Source organism: Tinamus guttatus, unplaced genomic scaffold (assembly GCF_059628265.1).
Source record: "Tinamus guttatus ecotype Peru unplaced genomic scaffold, ASM5962826v1 Tinamus_guttatus_pri_ptg001602l, whole genome shotgun sequence".
NCBI lineage: Eukaryota > Metazoa > Chordata > Aves > Tinamiformes > Tinamidae > Tinamus > Tinamus guttatus.
Genome location: NW_028290136.1, coordinates 3,896,624 through 3,916,501, shown reverse-complemented (window position 1 = coordinate 3,916,501; position 19,878 = coordinate 3,896,624). Strand labels below are relative to the sequence as shown.

At 43.0% G+C, this 19,878-nt stretch overlaps 1 protein-coding gene across 1 annotated transcript in view; it reads left to right on the top strand.

Moving 5' to 3' along the window:
- Positions 1 to 11,966: 11,966 nt before the first annotated feature.
- The window catches only part of BACE2 (beta-secretase 2), a 44,056-nt gene continuing 36,144 nt past the window's right edge, over positions 11,967 to 19,878 (top strand). The window contains exon 1 of the mRNA XM_088539359.1: positions 11,967 to 12,284. Within this exon, the coding sequence (XP_088395485.1) occupies positions 11,967 to 12,284 (318 nt within the window). The remainder of the gene's footprint in view (positions 12,285 to 19,878) is intronic.

Genomic DNA, 19,878 nt, shown 5'->3' with positions numbered 1-19,878 from the left:
ACTAGCCTGGAGCAAGAATATTGCTGATAGGGTAAATATGAAGATAACAGAGACAAAAGCAATACCCTGGGCACACCACTAAGAAAAGCACCTCAACACTGTTAAAAACTTGAGAAGGTTCAGTCAGACAGGTTAGAAGAAATGTGAACAAAATCCCTAGGTACTGTGATTATGAAGAAAGAGATAATCTGCTATGTCAAAAATACCTCAGGTGATTTTACTCCCCCCAAAAAAGGAAAAAAATAAAAAATAAAAATAAAAACAATAATGTCTGATAGTGGAATCACACAGAGCAAAAGCATTCAAGAGCAAAGCACTACAAGGCCTCACTTCTTTATGCATGAGGATTATCATTAAGGTTACATTTTTTGGTTGGATTTTACTTTTTTTTTCTGAAGTGTTGAGTGATTAGAGCCAAAATATGTAACAGGGGAAGAATGAGAAACAGACATAAACCCTTCTGTAGTCCACTCTCTGTTGAACAAAAAGTTAATTTAGCAAGTAATGTTATTGCATTTCTCACCCAAAAAAGTTAATCCCAGCTCATACAGCAAGAAGCCATTTTAAGTTTACAAAGGAAAACATGGACAAAGATGAAACACAGCTAAGGAAGAGAAGACATTGATACATTCTCTATGAGCTTGAAAAAAGCATAAAAAATTAAAAAGATTTTAAAAAAATGAAATATTTATGCCCTTGAACATTAGGAATGTCTTAGAGAAATAATCACTGTAGATGGAAGAAAACAATAGGTTTCACAACCTAAAATTGCATTATAGGTACATTGACAGTTCCAGTAGCAAAATATTAGATCTGTTTCTGCTGCACTTTTATATTAAATAAATAAAGCATTTGTTTTATTTTCTGTTCTAAACTGTTCTAAAAAGTTGCTGCCAGTGTCCAGCAATTACCAGTAAAAACTTCAGAAGTGGCTGCTCTTCACTGATTAGTGAATCAGTATTGCAATACCTGAAAGTCTCAGAACTACAGTGAAGAGCTCCTTTATGATCCCATGTTTTCACTGACTCAGAGCTCCCTGAGGGGGGAATGGACAGAATCATTTCATGTTCCTAAGTACAAAGGAAGGGTTTGTTGATTTGTATTTTCCTTTTTTTTTTTTATTTTTATTTTCCATATAAAGCTTGAGAATTTGTCTTTGGAATCTAGCGGTTTGCAAAGAGGGTGAGTGCAGACATAAATATGTGCATGTGTATACCAGAATGAAGGATACATAGTCAAGCACTAAAGATCTGGAGAAAGACAGAATTAAAGTATCAGTATAACTCTCTCTCATGTTCTCTCCATCTTTGCTATTTATTATTTATCACCATTATCACTTTTTTTTTTTCCTACAGGACATCTTCCTCGTTCAGCTTGTGACAATCACTGAATGGGCAGCTGTTCAATATTTCCTTTCATCCTCACTTTTCAGTGAGTGCCACATGAGTTAATTATCCTGTGTCACAGAAATCCTGCCTTTGAACTTTTCCATGATGCTCTAATAGTGCACTAGGTCCTCCCAAACAGTAGTAAATATATTTTCACCATGTTCCTCTTGTGGCTAACCTTATCTTATATGCTGAAGAGCTTAACTACAAAGGTATTTAATACTACCTTAATAGGTATGTCCATACTGTCCCAAGAAAATTTACCCTAATGACCAGACTCTCTGTCCTTTTATACAGCAAGCCTGGAAGCACAATCCCAGACACACCCCAGGAAGGTGCCTCCATATCACACAGAGGGCTGCATATTTGACTACAGGGGTACATCCACTGAAGTAGAACACTTTAAATTTCTTTTAAATTTCTTACATTTGGAACTGTGAGGGACTGCTGAATGATTTTACTGTTTTTTTTTTTTCACAACAGGGATGTTAAAAAGAGATATCATGATATTCCAAAGACAAGAAGTCAATGACATTTTAGGGGGAGCAGTGTGTTGGCATGGCAGGGTTTCTCTAATTAGAAAGATCTGCTCTATGAGACTTCATCTGCCTCTAAATGGTGCAAGGACCCAAGGACTATCTAAGATTACACAGACATTTCTGCAGGTACTTCCCTTTGTTACTTGCAGAACTCTTTGACACTGCACAGCCCTGGCCATGCTGATAAGTGGGAGACAGATGTGAAGGAGTAAACTCTGTCTCCATCCATACTTCTTGGATAGGAGGAAGCAATACCTGAATTTTAAGGTGGAAATTGGGGCACAGGGCATGTATAGAGCAGTGCACAAGAGCATGGCAGTACCACATCAGTATGAGGAGTAACGGAATCACGACATGACTGTGGTGTTGGCACAGCACACATCACAACAGCATGAGAGCTCTAATTTCTGTGTCACCACATAATGATGCTGCAATGTATCAATTTGGACTACAGTTCTGTGGCAACTATCCTGTACTCAGTTTGGAAGGAGGATGGATCAAGGATGAAATGTTAACTTCTATGTACTTTTCCTAAAGCTGCTTTATAGAGTTTATAACTGAGCAGAAAATGGAGTATGGAATGCGAGCATGCAGAAATTTGACTGTCCTTCATATCCATGCACATCTATAGCAAAAAGCAGAGCGAACCTTCCTCCAAACAGGTAACAGAGTAACCAGTAGCAAACAAAGAACGGTATTAGTCTCCCCTTCTGCACATGCTGCACTCATGGCAAATTGGCATTGTAAGTTTAAAGCTCTCTTGTTAGCTTGCGTGAGCTGCATTTCCTCAGCAGATTATCCCTGATCTCACTGCCCTTGGCAGCATTATAAGGGTCACATTTTTACACGGCTGAACTACTTGAGCAATTTCTTCAAAGTAGGAAATAAAAACATTCTTCCCTTCAAAGTAGTCATGCCTGTTTTTTTCTTTATTCCGTCTGTTCATTTTTTTTTCTTTTTAAGTCAATAAACACTTTGCATTCATTGCAAGAAAAATAAATTCCACTCCATTACTAGTAATCCCATTCTGTTTATAGCACCAATGGCTGAAAATGAGGTATTGCACATGTGTCTTAATTCCCCCTTTAAGTGCAACCCCTACATGATTTTCTCTTCCACAGTAGTTCTGATTGTATTTGGCAGGCATGGAGCAGGGAGTGACATTTCTGATAGTCTTCTGGCAAACCTCAAAGAGTTCTGTGTCCTCTTTCCCAATTCCCAGAAGAGAACGGGTACAGTAAACACCAGCTTCTTCCGTACTGCAAGTAGCAACACCAGAAGTGTTTGCATAGGTCACCTAGCAGAAGGCATTCCTGCCATCCTTCCCATATAACCAAGTGGTTGTTAAGAACTACTTACAGCAGAGTTTGCTTATAAGTGATAGAGAGAAGCGCATACTATAGTTCTCATTCAGTCAGACTTTAAGGACTTTGCTGCACTTAGATAAGGTTTACTAATACAGTATACTTACATACTAATAGAGTACAGGAGAAGCCTAAGTATATTGCTAATATATGGTAACCTAAAACTTACCCCATCTTTCTTCATGATCAAAATGTGGGACTAGAGCCTTCTTCCTGAACATTTTTCTGTTTTGAAACATGTATTCTCATCTAAATCCAATAAAAGATATTACCTGCAATACTGAGTCAACTTTTCCTATTTTTCATATTCTAGATAGAGTAATACAATTATCCTAAAATCACATTCAAGTGTAATAATAGCTGAAACTTTGCCATAGAGACCAAAGTATTGTGAAGGTTTTTGTGTACAGTTCTTGAGAGGGTATTAAAATGTAGTCTATAATTCATCAAGCAGAGAAAGACAATGAGGGAAAGAGCAAGAATCCAGAAGGTCTAGCTCTTCTCAAAAAAAAAAAAAAAAAAAAAAAAAAAAAAAAAAAGAACACTTTCCTTTGTGGGGAATCTAAATTAGTAAACAAATCACCTGAGACATACTGCATTCATATCCCCATTAAGTAAGTGTACTGAAGTTACCATAGGCCTTTACACTCTATGCTAAAAGCCATTCAAATATATTTGCCCTGTTTTCCCCTCCAGCTCATACCGTTGTCCATGTCCATTCCCTTTCCCCTTCACAATTCCTCTGTCCATGCCGCATACCTGCTGGATCGAAGCCGCTCTCCATTTTGGAGATGAAGCCGTCTTGCAACCTGCCCAGCCATCCTCAGGAGCAAACTGCCACTCTGTGACACCAGCACCGGGCACAGCTCTGCCATGGCCAAGAGCCGTAATTGCAGAGAAAGTCTCTTACCAAGCCACACACCAGGGCTGACCAGTGCTCCCTAGCCTAAAAGTGAAGACCGGTGAATAATTGGAACAGGTTCAGAGTAAACAGATTCTTTGGAAGAAATTAGTAGCCTGATGGGTTGCTAATAAACACATATAAACTATTTCTCAGAGTAACTTGTCTATGCTCAGATTTGTTTTCATGAAAACAATGGAAGACATACACCTCATATATGGGAAACTTCCATTTAAGTCTTCTTTTTTTCTAATATTTGGACATTCCAGAGTTTCTTCTCTCTCAAAAATACACCCAACTGAAGTGTGTTTTATTTTATTTTGTTTACTTGGGTTTGTTTTTTACTGATACAGCACAAGGTATTTTTCTCCAGCACCTTAGCACCTTCCTCAGAAATGCCAGAAACAGACTTGCACAAAAAAGAATGAGTCTCTGGCAGACCCACATCCTGAACAACTTCAGTTTAGCAAACTTTTAAGCTACTGTAATTACAACTGCCGGGCATTCTCAACCAGGAGCCATACTACCAACTCGAAGAAATGTATTTTTAAATGCCTCAGCATAGTATAAACTATTAACAAGGAAAGAAAAATTGAAGTAAAATGGCCAGATTTTGCCCTTGTAAGCAACAAGTCAATCTGGTTGACCTCAACGGGCTGTAAAATTACAAATGAGGGAAGAATTACCTAAAGTTTAAGTTCTGTTTTCAGACTTTTACCTCTTTTGGCTGGCTGCCTTTGAGAGCCTGCATCTCTGAACAGCCTCCCTGATGCATTGTTTCCTGAAAATAAAGAATACCAAAAGGCAAGCATTGTTGGATACATGAAACAGTAGGAGACATAAATTATGAGAAGACCTACAAGACTGTAACTGATGAGCAATAATGAACAAAGACAGTGTAAAGACAGGGAAAATTTGAAGTGCAAAGACATATAACATTTTACACATTAATAATGTAATCAGACTTTCAAAGATCACAGTTCTTTCTTATTGAAAAAAAGGAATCATAATAACTTGCCTTAGGACATATTTTATCTGGACCATTTCATCTACCATCATTACCAGATAACTGCATGACAGCAGTCCTTTACTAATTAACTTGTTTAAAACACCTAAACTGTTTTTTAGTTTTACCCTGTAAAAAGTCCAGCACTCACAGATAAAAACAGTTCATTATCAGTTTTCAAAAGTATGTGTGAGTTTTAAGTACCATTTGGGGCTTATCATTAGCAATAACACTCAAAAGGCTAAATATACCCTGGAACATCATGAACTAGCATTATAGTTGTTGTTGGAGTTCATTCTGTAAAACAGAGACATTCCATTTCACCTTTCTCTAGCCCCGATAAAGCATTGCAGGGGTCTCCAGAGGCTCAGAAGAATAACAATAAGACCTTATTTTACAAAGTTGACAGCTGCAAACCCCTCTCGGATGCACTGGGTTTTCCCTGTAGATTACTTGTTAAGAATATTTCAGTGCTGTGGACTATTTTCCTAGTAGCATATTCATTTTTATGCACATATTTATCTTATGGGCCCAAGAGAACAACTATTATCTTTGCAAGAATTTGGGGGGCAAAAAAAGATCTCAAATGTTGTAATTTTTTTTTTTTGGGGGGGGGGGCAGGCAGCAGGGGATGTTGGTTAGGAAAGACTGGTATACAGAGTAGAATATTCAAATCAAAGTCATCGTGATTGGTAGAATCATTTTGTTTTCAGTGGAATGAAGACTTCGCCCATATTCAACAAAGCGTTATTTCAAGGCTAAAAAGCCAAAGATGCATAATAAAGACCCACACTGTCAAACTACAATTAATCTTTTGTTTTAACCAAAGAAATCTAATTAAACCTACTAATCACATACACCTAGATTGCCTCTCCAAATCCTTCTTCATTTAAGTGTCATTCAGACATGTGGTCTGAAGCCTGTGGGTCCTGTGCAACCCTCACTCTTTGAAATTAGATTTATTATATCTGCACATCTGTACTAGAAGCCAGTAATGTACTGGGGCAGGAGGAGAGGAAAAAAAGGATATTCCATGTCCCTGTGGCAGTCTCACAGCTTAGGAATGCAATAGCATCAGAGTGATAAAGAAAGGTAGACTAGAAAAAAAAAGGAGCAAGTTAGTTATAAATACAAGCTGCAGGAATCAACTATGCTGCATGAGATCATTTATTGCTTGGCTTTGCAGAATGAGTTGGTTATGCAGACTGTTAAAAAAAAAAAAAAAAAAGACAGCCAGCAACTTCCCAACTTTAAGTTGGCTGTACAGACAAGCTAACATGATCCATCACAAAATTCCTCCACGTCTCCAAAAATGGGCACAAATCTAGACCCACGGTTGTACAAAATAAGATGCCTATCTAAAAAAAAAATCCTGGTTGCAGCCTCTAGGCGCGTGCAACCTGGAACATGCCTGCAATCCCCATGGTGAACATCTGGTGCACAGATGGATTGGAACAGTACAAGCATTCAAACCATGCTCTATGCATTTACCACCCCGAAGTAACTGATACCCAGCTTTTTAGGAGGACTCTGTGTCCCATCATTGCGCACAAATCATTGTTGAGTTCTAACTACTTTTGAAAAATCTTGACCAAGCTTACTAGTTGCTTGAGTATTCACCAACTAGCAATTTTTGCTACTCTTAACAGTAAATGAGTAGTTTAACACTGCTGGGCAAGTAGATTGCAGCCCTGCACAGTTATGAAAGTATCTGAGTAATCTCAGCAGTATGTGCCAGCTCTGATGTGTTGGTTTTTAAAGTGCTGTTATAGTTCACTGCATGTTTAATTTTTCATGGATTATAAATTTATAACCATTGCTGTTTGTAGTGCAGGAAAGTCTAGAATCAGAAGGTCGATATTGTATTATTTTAAGGTCTAACCGACAAATGATTTCTTCTGTGGTATCTGCTAGAGAATAGAGTTCAAGAAGCCTGCAGAATTTTCTGAGGAGAAATAACCCTTGTTTTTTGCGTGGTCAATGCATTCATCCTGAGTCCTGCAGCCTGCCTCAGGTCTAGGGCAAAAGCTCAAAGGTCCACTCTCCCAGCTATCAACGAAAAATATGCCAGGCCCACACTGAGCAGGATTCAGTGCAATACAAAATGAGATATACATGATACTAGAAGAATTATTAACAAAAATACTGTAGTATTGGCATGCTCATGACCCATTAATCTGATACTAATCTTGAGCTCTGCTCTGCACCAGCATTTTGGCCTACTTGTGTGGTGGCCTTGCTTTGAGACACGCGTACCTGCAGCTCTATTTACACTTTCCCTGCTTTGCTCCTACCCCTTTTCTCAAAGCAAGGATGGTGACACCTGTGCTGCCTCTCTGCTCTAGAAGTGGAACAAGCTGAAAACAAGCTTGCCACATTGCCTTCCTCTGGTTGGGGACACATCACTCTTTTCCAAAGGGACGATGTGGAACAGACTAGAGGGTACCGTGTGTGACGTTTTGGGTGCCTGGGAGAGAGAGGAGACATCCTAGGGCACCTACTATTCTGCAGGAGGGGGAGCCATACCCCAGAGGGAGAGGAGCTTCATTCCTGGGTGGAGCTTGCTGGCATGGAAGACCTTGTTCTGGGGAAGAAGTTGCAGAGAGACCCCAGCACCCAACTGGGTGACAGCCTCTGCACAAAGCGAAGTCCGCTGCGACAGGTTCTCAGATCAACCAGGCTCCCACAGTGACTACATGTCTTTAGCAACAATGAGGGAAAATGCATCGCTTATTTTTTAATGGAACTTTGGTAGAAGACAGCTGGATCTGCAACATGCCGCATGCTCAACTTTAGCCAAACAGATATAGCATTTTTTCAGAATGCAGAAGATCAACAGATACCCTTACAAAGATTCTTCTACACATGATAAACTGATGATGGACATTAAGCATTTACACCTATATCCACATATTCTTCAGCCACATGAGGCATTTTGAAGAGATTTATGGCCTGCATATGCTTAGTCCTTAAACAAGACTCCAGCTTGTCCACCACATCCCTTTGGCACAACAGATACCCCTATAGCCACAGCAGTATCATTGGATTTGCTCTCCTGAATAGCACACTGCTCCTCCCACAGGGCAGCTGGTTTGTGCTTTGTTTTCAAAGACGTTCTGCCTTGGCAGACACACAGCACAGACAGACTGTGGACTCTGTTGCTGCTGGCTTCGTTGCTGCTCTGTCATCTACCAGCAACATTTCACTGGATCAGGCCTAAACATGCAAAAAGCTGACTGAAAGAAGAGAACCACAGAGAAGACCACTTCTCAGTTAGGTCCAAGAAGAACAAAATCTGCCCCCTCTTAAGATTATCGCACTTTGCAGGTTAACCAGTCATACACCTCAAATCAGTTGGTCTTTTTCTGTGCCAGTGTGCCATTAAAGCAATCAGTGTTCTCATAACTGTGGTATTGACTAACTTTAGCAGTAGGGACACAGAAAGTAGGGAAAGGTGCTTAGAAGAGAAGTCTGTATTTTCTGTCTGTCTTCCCTTATTATTGTCTAATGATAGCACAGGTCAGCCTGACTTCTTCAGATGCACTGCAGAGGACTGCCTAGATCTGAACAGCTAATAGCTTTCTCTTTTAGAAAGAATGAATCTCTTTTTAGTCATCCAGAGTGTCTTTCCTCCAGGACTTCCTCTGCCTTCAGCCTTCTTCTCTATTCCTGTTTGTTTTCCCAAGAGCCCTGATATAATATTGCTGCATAGTGACTGTCCCTATGACTTGTCAATATGCCTTATCCATAAGACAGAGCAGTTCCATGTCTGCAGTATGTTCTGTTCTGTAGATATGGATGGAAGGTTATGTTATAGACACAGATACAACACGGTTAATGCACTGTGGAGTGGCTTTAAGGCATGGCAATTCCATCAGAATAAGTTAATGCAGAGTTGGATCAGAGACAAGATACGCCCTCAAGCTTACATGTGACCGAATGGCTTTAAAAAAGGATATCAATTTGCATAGGCTGAAATTTAAAGAAATTTATTCAAAGAATACATACTTAGAATAATAAAAAATACAAATGAAGATTCTCCAAATAGTCTAGAAAACAAGGAGACCAGATGCTTAAAATTGTGTCTATTTCCAGCACCTCATTTTTTTGGTGCATGTCATACACAAACAAAAAAGTGTACATGTTGAATGCAATTGCACTGCATACAATTTCCTGCCTTGCGAATGGGCTATAGCTGTGTTAGTCTCTCTGGGAGGAACTCTATAATGTCTTCTTTCAAGAACAGTTGTTTACATTGCTCGGTAAGCCTCGTTCCTGCCACGGTGCCTGAATTCATCAGGACTACTCACCTGTACAGTCATGTGGTACAGTCTCAGCCTTATCAGTCCCTGGTAAATAAAAGGGAGATGAGTCAAGACAGAAGCCACACAACACACTATTGTAGGAGCATGAGTCCTGCTGTGATAATGCAAAGGGAGCACATGAAGGTTATGCACACACCGCTCCGTACACCGTGGCTGTCTGAGACACATGTACTACCAGACTTACCTCGGCCTCTACACAATGGGACGAGAGCTTTTAACACACAGTTAAATACGACAAAAAGACAAGTTTTCACCCGAACACGTAAAGGCTATGCTGAATCTTTCAAAGTACGCTATACTTTGAGAACTCCACACTTCCCCTGGCTGGGATTGCTTTATTCAGAAGTACGGCAATGTATCTTAGCAACAGCAGCAAGGGGGAAGACTTACTGTACTGTAGAAGAATTAAAACAAAATGCATATAGCTGCTCACTGTTATAAATACATCCCTACCGCTCTGAGGGGGTGTTCAATTATACTCCTGATTACTTTTCACATGTCCTTTGTCAAGGGGGCTGGGGCATGTCTCCAGTTTTTAGCTCACCCATGGAGAAACCTAATGTTTCTCGTTCCCTGTCAGATTCACCTATGACTGGACAAGCCTTACAGCACAATCTGCAACCCTCCCTCTTATATTACAGCAAACCATTACTGCAGCACCCCAGAGATAAGTCTGCTCCAAAAGTGCTCAGCTGCAGTCATTCGACAGCAGGGTATCCAGAGCCAAGCTCTAGAGCAGCTGAGACTAAGCAGACCAGGACTGAGACATTTCACTTTCCTACTTGCCAGACAAGTAAAAAGCTTCCTGCGGCCAGGGAAAGGTAGTAGTTTCTCATGTAGGAAATACTATTTTCAGTCCAGACATCATCTGCGCTCCCTCAAGTCCTCGGTCAAGACAATTCTTTTGCCACCCACAGCGGAGTATGGTTAAGAGCCCTCCAGTCTGTTTCTCCCTCTGAAGAGCTCTGCAGGCAGCAGGGGGAAATGGCAGGGACCACATCCACTTTGTGTTGTGGATGCACAGGAAAGCACTGAACCACAGCAGAGGCACTGAAGCGATCTAAAGGGGAAGTTACAAAGAGAGGGAAAGGCCTCCAGAATCTCAGTCACAACGCAGAGGTGACTGGGGAAAAAAAAAAAAAAAAAAAGTGAAAACTACTTTTTTTTTCTTTCAGCAGGGGCAGGGAAGCTCCAATTTCTCTATATTGGAAGGTAGCCTCACCCAAGCACTTTTCCAGCAAATAGTTTGCTGCTCACCTCCCAGGGATTCCTCATTTAAATGCACGCAAAACACTCAGGAATGTTTTAGGAAGTGTACTTGAGGAGAAGAGGGAAGCCCTGCTGTTTTCTATGGCAGGGGAGAGCTCTCCTTCCCAGCCTGCACAACTTGGAGCAGTTTTACACATGAAAGCAGAACAGGTGGTTGCCTAGGACAACAAATTGGCCAGGGGATCCTCAGAGCACGCGTGATTTAGGGCCAGATATTTTTCACTTTACGTAATATAGGGGATGGCGGTGGGGGACACAAGGGAGAAAGGCACAAACGACCCCCAAACGACTCTGCTTGCACTTGTCCAGTATTATCTCCCAGGGGGTTGGGACTATCCCTCCAGCATTGCCATTAGTACGGAAGTGCACGCACCAATTCCGCCCTAGGCGCTCCCATCGTTAAAAGCCTCCCGGGATTATTGCCGCTCATTCCGCGCGCGATGGAGGCGTCCCAAGCCTTCCCAACGCTCGCGTGCCTTTGGTGCCTCGCCGCTCACACGGCAAAACGCGCTCCCTCCCCGCCGCAAACGCCGCCGCCGAGACTCCCACGGGGCCACGCGGTCCTACGGACACGCGTGAAACAGCCCGTCCGGGAGCGGGGCCGCGGCACCCGCGCCCTCCTCCTCCTCTCCGCACTAGTGACACGGCCGCGGCTCCGTCCTCCGCCTCGCTGCCCTCAGGCGCGGCCGCTGGGGCCGGTCCGGGCCATGGGGGGTCCCGCGGCAGCTTCACGGGGGTGGCGGGTTACCCCGAGGGGTCGAGCCTGGCCTGGGGCGGCGGGGGACGGCCGGGCCCGGGAGCTGCCGCTGCCTCCCGGCTGCCTGCGCCCCTTTACGGCTTCGGGAAACTTTCCGGCCGCGGCCCGTCACATCCGCCGTGGCTGGAGTTGTGCGCCGCGCCGGGCGACTTTCCCAGCGAGAGGCGGGGAAGGGGAAGGGAAAGGGGAGGCGGCCGCGCTGGAAGGAGCAACTTTGCCGCTCGGCCCCCGGCAGAGAACGGCGCGAGGAGGAGCTCGCCTTGGAGGTGGGGGGAGATGGAGCCGGGGCGTGGGGACGCCGCTCCCGCCTCCTTCCTCCTCCTCCTCCTCCTCGCCGGCTGCTCCAGTCCCGCAGCCCGGCGGCCGCTGCCTCCCGCCTGAGCCGCGGGAGTTGGGGAGCGCCTCGCTGCCGCCGGCATGGGCACGTCGCGGGCTGCCGCCGGCCTCCTGCGGCTGCTGCTGCTGCTGGCCGGCGCCGCGGGGCTCTGCCGGGCGCTCTTCTCGCTGCCCCTCCGCGTGTCCCCGCCGGCCGCCCCCGGCGCCTCGCCGCCCGCGCCGGTGCTGCTGAGGCCGGCGAGCAGCGGCCGGCAGGAGCCCCGCGCTGAGACGGACGGCTTGGCCTTGGCCTCGGAGCCCGCGGGCGCCCTCAACTTTCTCGCCATGGTGGAGAACCTGCAGGGCGACGCCGGGCGCGGCTACTACCTGGAGATGCTCATCGGCACCCCGCCGCAGGCGGTACGAGCGCCGGGGCCGCCGGGGCGCGGGGACCGTCAGCGGGGGAGGGTCGGGGTGCCCCAGCCCCTCCTGAGCCCCCCGAGGGCAGCTGCGCGCCCCGGGAGAGCTGTTAGTTCCGGGCAGGGGGCAACTTGACCCCGCGCGCACACCCCGAGGGTCGTAGGGGGTTTCTTTGGCTTTTCTGTTTGTTTGGTTTTGTTTTTAGGATGCTTTGTGTTGCGACTGGGTGGTTCGGTAGTTACTCCCAGTGGCCCCGTAAAAAATCGCTCAGAATACTCCTGTTCAGCTAAGCGATTGCTCGGCAAAGGCAGTTTCCTCTTCGGAGAGGACCCCCGCTAACGACGCGGAGCTTTTATGCGTCCTGGGTGTCGCTTGCGAGCTCGCGTTTTGCCTTCAGCAACACTTGCAAAGTTTTGTACTGTAGTTGCTCTTTCGTGAGTGTCATGGGATGCCACGGGAAGCGCTGCTGTGGGGATGACTAGTCAGCTGAGCAGGGATTAGTTTCCTGAGAGCCCTTGGGGCTCTGCCTCTGAGCTTCTCATGGATTCCTGGAGTGCTGGTCCTCGTGGTGTTCTCGGTGCATGCAGAAATCCTTCTTCTTTAGCTCCTTTCTGTAATAAAAAGCTAATGAATCCTCAAATGCCTTGCCAGCAGGGACTGTTCAGCTGTTAAATGGTTGGACTTCTGTGTTTTTTTTTCTCTTTTTTTTTTTTCCCCCACCTATACACAAGAGGAGGATTGGTCATATTGTCACTCTAATTGAAGTGTATGACAGTAGGATCAATATGTGTATTTTTAAAAGGTTGCATTGTTTTATGATCGATAAATGTAGCTAACCAGGTCTGATATATCAAGGTGTTGCCCTGCAGCCACAGAGTGAAACAGAGTGAAACAGTTTTTCCTTTGTGCCATTCACTACATATTTGCCTAGTGCCATTAGGGTGGCAGCATGTGTTCTTCATTACAGCAGGGAACGTTCAATATTAGCTCCAGCTAGAATCAAGATAACAGATTTGGTTGGGCTAATAATCCAATTCAGTATGTCTTAAATTAAAAAATAATTAGAAAAAGTAAATAGAAAACTTTTCATCTCCTTATGTGTCTTGGGGAATTCTCAAATAGAAAGAAATGGAGAGAAATGGAAGAAAAGGAAAATTGGGACAGGCTTTAAAAAATGTAATTGGAGATCTTACAGGAGAAATGTGCTGCTCTCAGTGCACTTTGAGACGTCACTTACACTTAACAGTATTTCTTGTACTACAAGTGATGTAGAGTTTCAAATGAATTTGATTTAATGTTTTTTCTCCATCTGAAAAAAAAAGCAAAACTCTGAATCTGGTTGCAAAATTTGCATCATTTTGAACTAGTTCTGAGTATTTTTCAGAGTTAATTATTTAAAAGACGACTACTGGTGTTTAGCACATGCAAAGCTCTGTTCACATGAGCAGCCCCGCAAGATTGTAAGTGAAGTCATAAATGTGTTTGTGCTTCTGAATTAAAATCTCAGTGTGAAGTGACTCAGTACAGTTAAAATTTGGTTTCTGCTTTTGATAGAGGAGTTTGTATCTTCCTCCCTGCCTGAACCTAGAAGACTTAAGTATCACCAACATACTTGTTGTTTCTCTGCTTCACAGTAAGCAGTATAAAGTTGCTGGGCCACTGCTGGCTGATTCTGCTCGAGTCCTACGGATACTTAGAGCAGGTATCTTGATATTGCCCAAACTCTTTGGGAAGTAGCCACAGGAGTAGGTTGTGTTTGGGTAGAAAAGATGTCTCTCCTTAATTCGCTCCCCCCGACTTGGCCCCATGTTAGAAGGTGCAATGTAATGGGATGCCCAGACGTGCTTCTTTCCTCCTGCATATCTGTGCTCTGGGACTCCCCTAGCCTACCTCTTCCTCACTCCGGCCTCTCCCGGCACTGCCGACCCTACAAGTCTGCACAGACATTTTGCTAGGGAGGAAGAATAATACTGCCAGTGAGAAAAGAGTGTTTCCTTTCTGCGCTGTTGGAGCAGGAGGCGGGCAGCGCTGTTGCTGGATACAACATCTTGGGGAAGCAGGGGGTGAAAGTGGAAACAAGACAGCGAGGGGCAGAGACCATGTAGCTGCTTATCGGAAGAGGCACAAAATTAGAGTCACCGTTATATAATGTTGGTGCCTTATAAGTTTGGAAGTGGATGTGTTTAGTGTTGTGCGCCTGCCATCGTGTGTTGCCTATTGACCACTAGTCAAGATAGTGGCTTGTGGCTTCGAGTACAGCTTGAAGTTACTGGTGTAGGATTTGTTGTTGACATTGTGGCCATGAGGGAATACAGTGAAAGAAATGTAATCTAGCCCAGCAATGATCTGTACCCCAACATCTGCTGTTTTTCCTTTTTTTTCTTTAATTTGGGTCTTCAGGCTCGCTGAGCCAGTGTCACTCTAGAGCCCAGACACTCAAGCAGCCACTGAGTTTTTGCTAGTGTTGGGAATGAAGGTTTTGTTTCACAGAATACTATTGAACTTGTGTCAGTGCTTAGCTGCATTTTTAGAAATTTTTCTTTTTTTCTTTTTTAATTTCTATTCTTGGGAGGAAACTACTACAGAAGAATTTGGCTTTTCAAGTCCTTTAAAATTTTTTTTTGCTTGGTTTTAATATAATTTGGCTTCCATTTGCATTCTGATTTGTCACATAGCAGATGAAGACAGTACAGAAATGTTTTTTACAATGTCAGTTCTGAAATACTTGTTCTGACAATATAAAACTAGAACAGTTCTGCGAAGTCAGGGTTTTCTTTCCAAGAAATGAAGCTTCAATGTACTCAGACCAGTTTTGCAACATAGCTCTACCAAAATATTTCTGAGCATTTCCAGTTTTATAATACCGTATTAATCCCGCTAGGTTTCCAGATTAGCCACTAGACCAGTGCCAACTGTCCATGCCCCCATTAATGTGCAGAGTAGACCTGCACCTCTGCTTAAGAATTGTGTGAAAGGTGTAAAAGAAGAAAGCCCTGTGATGTTGGAGGATGGGGTATATGTGTCTCTTATTTCATGGCTGCATGATGTGCCCTACTTCTGATGGATTATGTGGTTTTACACCTGTCTATATGGGAGAACTTTTTCCAATTCCGAGATTTAAATATGGGGTGTGAAGAGCCCAATATGAATTGTGTGCACTGTTCTTACTTCTTATTTCTTGAAATAATCTGATGAAATTCCTTTGCTCTATCTTTTATTATTTTACCTGCCTTGAGATTGAGGTTATAAGCACTATGATGAACTGAGTGAAAGATCATTTGCAGAGGTGAGGAGAGGAGGACACAGCTTTCAGGACATTCTTGTTTACAACTTTTCCTCTTACAAACGTCTGACCAGCAGAACAGTCAAACCCCTAAAGCCTCCCATGTTCTCCCCAGCTTTCTGAAAGCTGGGAAGCTTTGAGCTTCTCTGCACTTCACTAAATGGGTGCAAAGAAAGTGCTATTGTTTCATCTCACCTGTTCTGCTCATCTGTGTTGTGTGAGGTAAGGGAAGTCCTGCCAGTCCCACTGCATTTCCAATTGTGCTTTTATTGAGACCAAGTAAATCTTATTCTTGCAGCTTTGTTGCAAAGTAGGCTGAGCATGTACCTCCCGAGAACCCCCAAATGGTATAGCAATGGTTTGATTAGTGGTTACTGAAACCATAATAGGATCTGACTTAGGCTCTGAAGACCACAAGTCTTTTTAAAGTTTCAGTTTCAATTTTTCATTTTGTGCACAAAGGAGTTTATTGTTTTTTTTTTTTCTAACGACAGTTTGTTTTGCACAGAAGGTGAACGAGAAAGCAGACCTGCAAAGTCACAGGGAAGTTTTAAGGTTAAAATAAGTGTTGTGTTTAATGACGTTCATTGCAAAACATGTAATTTCCATGTGATTAGTGGGAGGGTTAGCATTCCTTGATATCCCTCCAGCCATTGCCAAAAAAAAAAAAAAAAAAAACCTGTTAAACTCAAGTGCGCCTCAGACTCCTCTAAGTTACAACTTGGCAATTTGAAGGTGACAAACACATGTATTAGCAATTTTTGAACATGAGGCCTCACTCTTTTTGACTCATTATCACTAGTTCTCTCTCGTGAGATTTGTAAGAAATAAAGATTTTGAGGAAAGATTCAACTACTCTTGAAACTTCATTTTGTGAGTCTTACTGTATTAGGTGATAAGGGCCTGATTTCTGGAGTTCTGTTACTCCTGAAAAGCTAAACTTCAGTTTCCTCAATCTGTTGAAAGGGAGTTTACCGTCTTTCTAGATACAAGGAGAAGTTTTGGAAATATGACCCTCCAGGTTTAAATGCCAGAAGGCAAGCTCCTCCTCAGGTGATCATTTTTTAAACATTTATATGGGTCTTTGCTTGCTTTTTGAGCTTTTTTTAATGAAAGTGAGAAGGCTTGAGGAGCAAACACAAGCCTTGTGGCCTAACTCAAAATATCTTAGACTACTTTGTGGTGGCAGGTATGTACCGCCCAGATGCCTCTCATGAAACAACAGTTAAAATGTAAAATATTGCTGCTGCTAAATGATGGGTTTGGTAGATGTTTTGTCGTTGTTAGGTCCTGAGGGGCAGAGGGAGAAGGACCTGCAAGTTAGACAGCTAATTTTATGATGTAATGGTCTGGTGTAATCTATTTTTGCCCAAAGACAAAACAAACAAATATCCGAAGTTTTGGTTCACAGAAGTGTACCTGCATCTATGCATTAGCACCCTGGCACCTCCTTCCTTACAAAAGCAGCCCTCACAAAAGCAGGCTGCATGGAGGTGGTGGGGCCTGGACTATAAAAATAACCAAGCTACAAGCATTAATTACAACACAGTTGCCCTGATTAGACTGGGGCACAGTTCACGTTTTGTAGCAAGGCTTTGCCTCAGTGTATTTATAAGTGGGCTTAATAACCTGCTATGTCTGCGTGCGGAGAGGCGCTGAATGGGAGAGGCTCCCTGTGGTCAGTTCCTCGGATATGCCCCTCTCTCAGCCCAAATAGGTTGGATCAGAGCCATGTTTTCTTCTCTGAGGAGCAAGGCCTTTAAAGGCTCTTGCTCTCCTCGAGGGAAATGCTGAAAACTTTATTACCTGATCTCTGCAATCTTGCATTCAGTTCCAGGTGGGCCGTGGGAGATTTCTGGGGAAGAGAACATAAGAAAGCCAAGATTGCATTCTAGTATGTTGGCATTATTAAGCAATCTCTACTTTTTAAGTTGGAACAGAGGGCAGTGAGCTCTAGGGATAGTCTCTAGCAGGTATTCAAAGTAAAGGAGGTAACATGTAGCTATCTTGTTCTATAAATCTGAAAGTAGCTCATACACCTGAAGAAGGACTTTTTTTCCAGACAGTTGATAGGACTGTCATAATTATTGCTGTTTTCCAGCCTAATTTTGCTGTGTAAATGTGAGTTTGTGAAGCAAATGGCATGCATGTTCCACAGAATGCTGTTAAGATGCAAAGTTTCAGTGTCCTTCAAAGCACTTGAAATAACTCAGGACTAGAATAGATTTTATTTGCAATTCTTTTACACATAAACTCCCTCAGTTTTAAAATAACAAGTTAGCTACATATCTCTCTCCTCCTCTCTGGATGTGTTTACATTAAAGTCACTCCCGTGACTGGGTTCCAGCATTAACTAGCTGAGAAAGTCTAAGCCAGCTACCTTGGGTGCGGGTTAGAGTGGCAATAGGGAATGTCTCCCAGGAAACCTACTGCACTTTCCAGAATAGCTTTGCCACATGCAACGAACTCTGCCGTGGTGCCCGGTTTTGCTTGCAGCACCCAAGGTAGCTTCAGCAGGTCTGTGTTATGCAGAAGGTCCAGCATAGAGCGATAAAGATGATTAAGGGCATTGGGATTGGACTAGATGACCTCTCGAGGTCCCTTCCAACCTTACGCATTCTGTGATTCTATGATTTTGGGTTTGCTGTGGCCATGGATGGGCGCCCTGTGCAGCACCTAGCGAAAACTGCAGCCCAGAACCTCCTGAGAAACTCTCTGAGGAGCTGCTGAACACCTGCCCTGTGGAAAGGAAATTTGGCCAGCTGAATATACTACCACTCACACTGCTGGGCCCTTTGAAGGGGCTCCCTCTGCTACGCCGTTTTAGCATCATGTCTCTTAGAGCCTTTGGAAGAGCTTAGGCCAGAGTCTTAAGTTAACTCCCTCTTTTGTCAAAGGCTGATAAAATTAAAACATTACTATATATTTTTTTTTTCTTTTCCTCCCTCAGAGTTGTTGTCTCATTCTTCTTGCCTTTGCCTTCTCCTTCTGTTCTTAATTGCCTTTTTAAGTGTATTTGGGGAGAGGGTAGGGGAGGCAGATGTTCTACCTTGTGGTGTCAGTTTTGCAACAGTCATCTTCAGATAGATAAAACCTGTACCATGTGTTGGAGAGGGAACTTGACAAAAATAAGCTAGATGGAAAAAAATATATTCTTATATATATTAAATGCCATTGTATAATAGCTATGCAAAAATTAAAATTCATCAAATAAGATTAATATGCCATAATTAAAAGGCTCTTTGAGGAGAATCTGTCAAGACAATAATTGCACTCTGCAATCCTTTTTTTTTTCCCTTTTCCCGTACTTAATAATAACCTTATACTAGGAAGAAAATTATTTGTAAAATTTGTCATCTTTGTTTTTTATTTGCCTTCCTCCTTGCTCAGCTTGTGAGTAGTAAAGTGAGCTGGTTTTTATATTGCTTTACAATTGGTTTATTTTTGTGCCTACTTACCATGAAAAACTGCTGTTAAGCTAGGCTGCATGTGTTTAGGCAAAATGTCTCATTAAAATCATGGCTAGTCCAGTTTTATCTTAGAAGAAGAAAGGCCTTAATACTGCAGTAACACTTGGTAAGCTTCTCCCACTTAAAAACACAAACAAATCTGTTCCTGGGAACCTGAAACTGTTTGATAGCATTACTTTTTTCATTAGATTTTTTTTTTTTTTGAGAAAAAAGGTTGAACACTGAGAGTAACCTTTGAACTTGAGGGACTGAGCATAAGCCTTCTCTCATTAAAGGGCAGCTTCTGCCATTTGACAGGGAAAAAGTGATTGGATCATTTTGGCAGATATGTCCCGGATAATTCCTTCTGATATTTGTTTGCGGATCTGCCTGGGAGAATTGCCTGCAGATCAGCGCCTTAGAGGCTCCCGCAGTGCTGAGGCTTGTGTTCAATCTCACATTAAGGCCATGTGTGGGAATTTCACCCCTACCAGGGCTATTTCTGTTTCTTATTTCGCTACTATAGGAATCTTCCTATCAGAGAAGATCAGCTGTTTGGGGCTTTTCTGAAAACTAAAGCCTTACCTCGGAAAAGATCATTAAAAAGGTTGGGTTACCCCCTGCCCCTCCCAAAACCCCCAATAATATATGTTGCATTACAAAAGGAAACAAAATAGATCAGATCAGCAGAAGTTAATTTCAAAGCCTGCTTTGGCAATATGATTTTGGCATAGAAAATAATATACTAGGATGTTTATTTGGATTGCAGACTTCAGATCCATTTTCTAAATTGAGACTCTCACTGAGTAATCTTGAGGGAGTTTCTTATTTCTTTCAGTTTTTTACCTAATTAAAATATTGC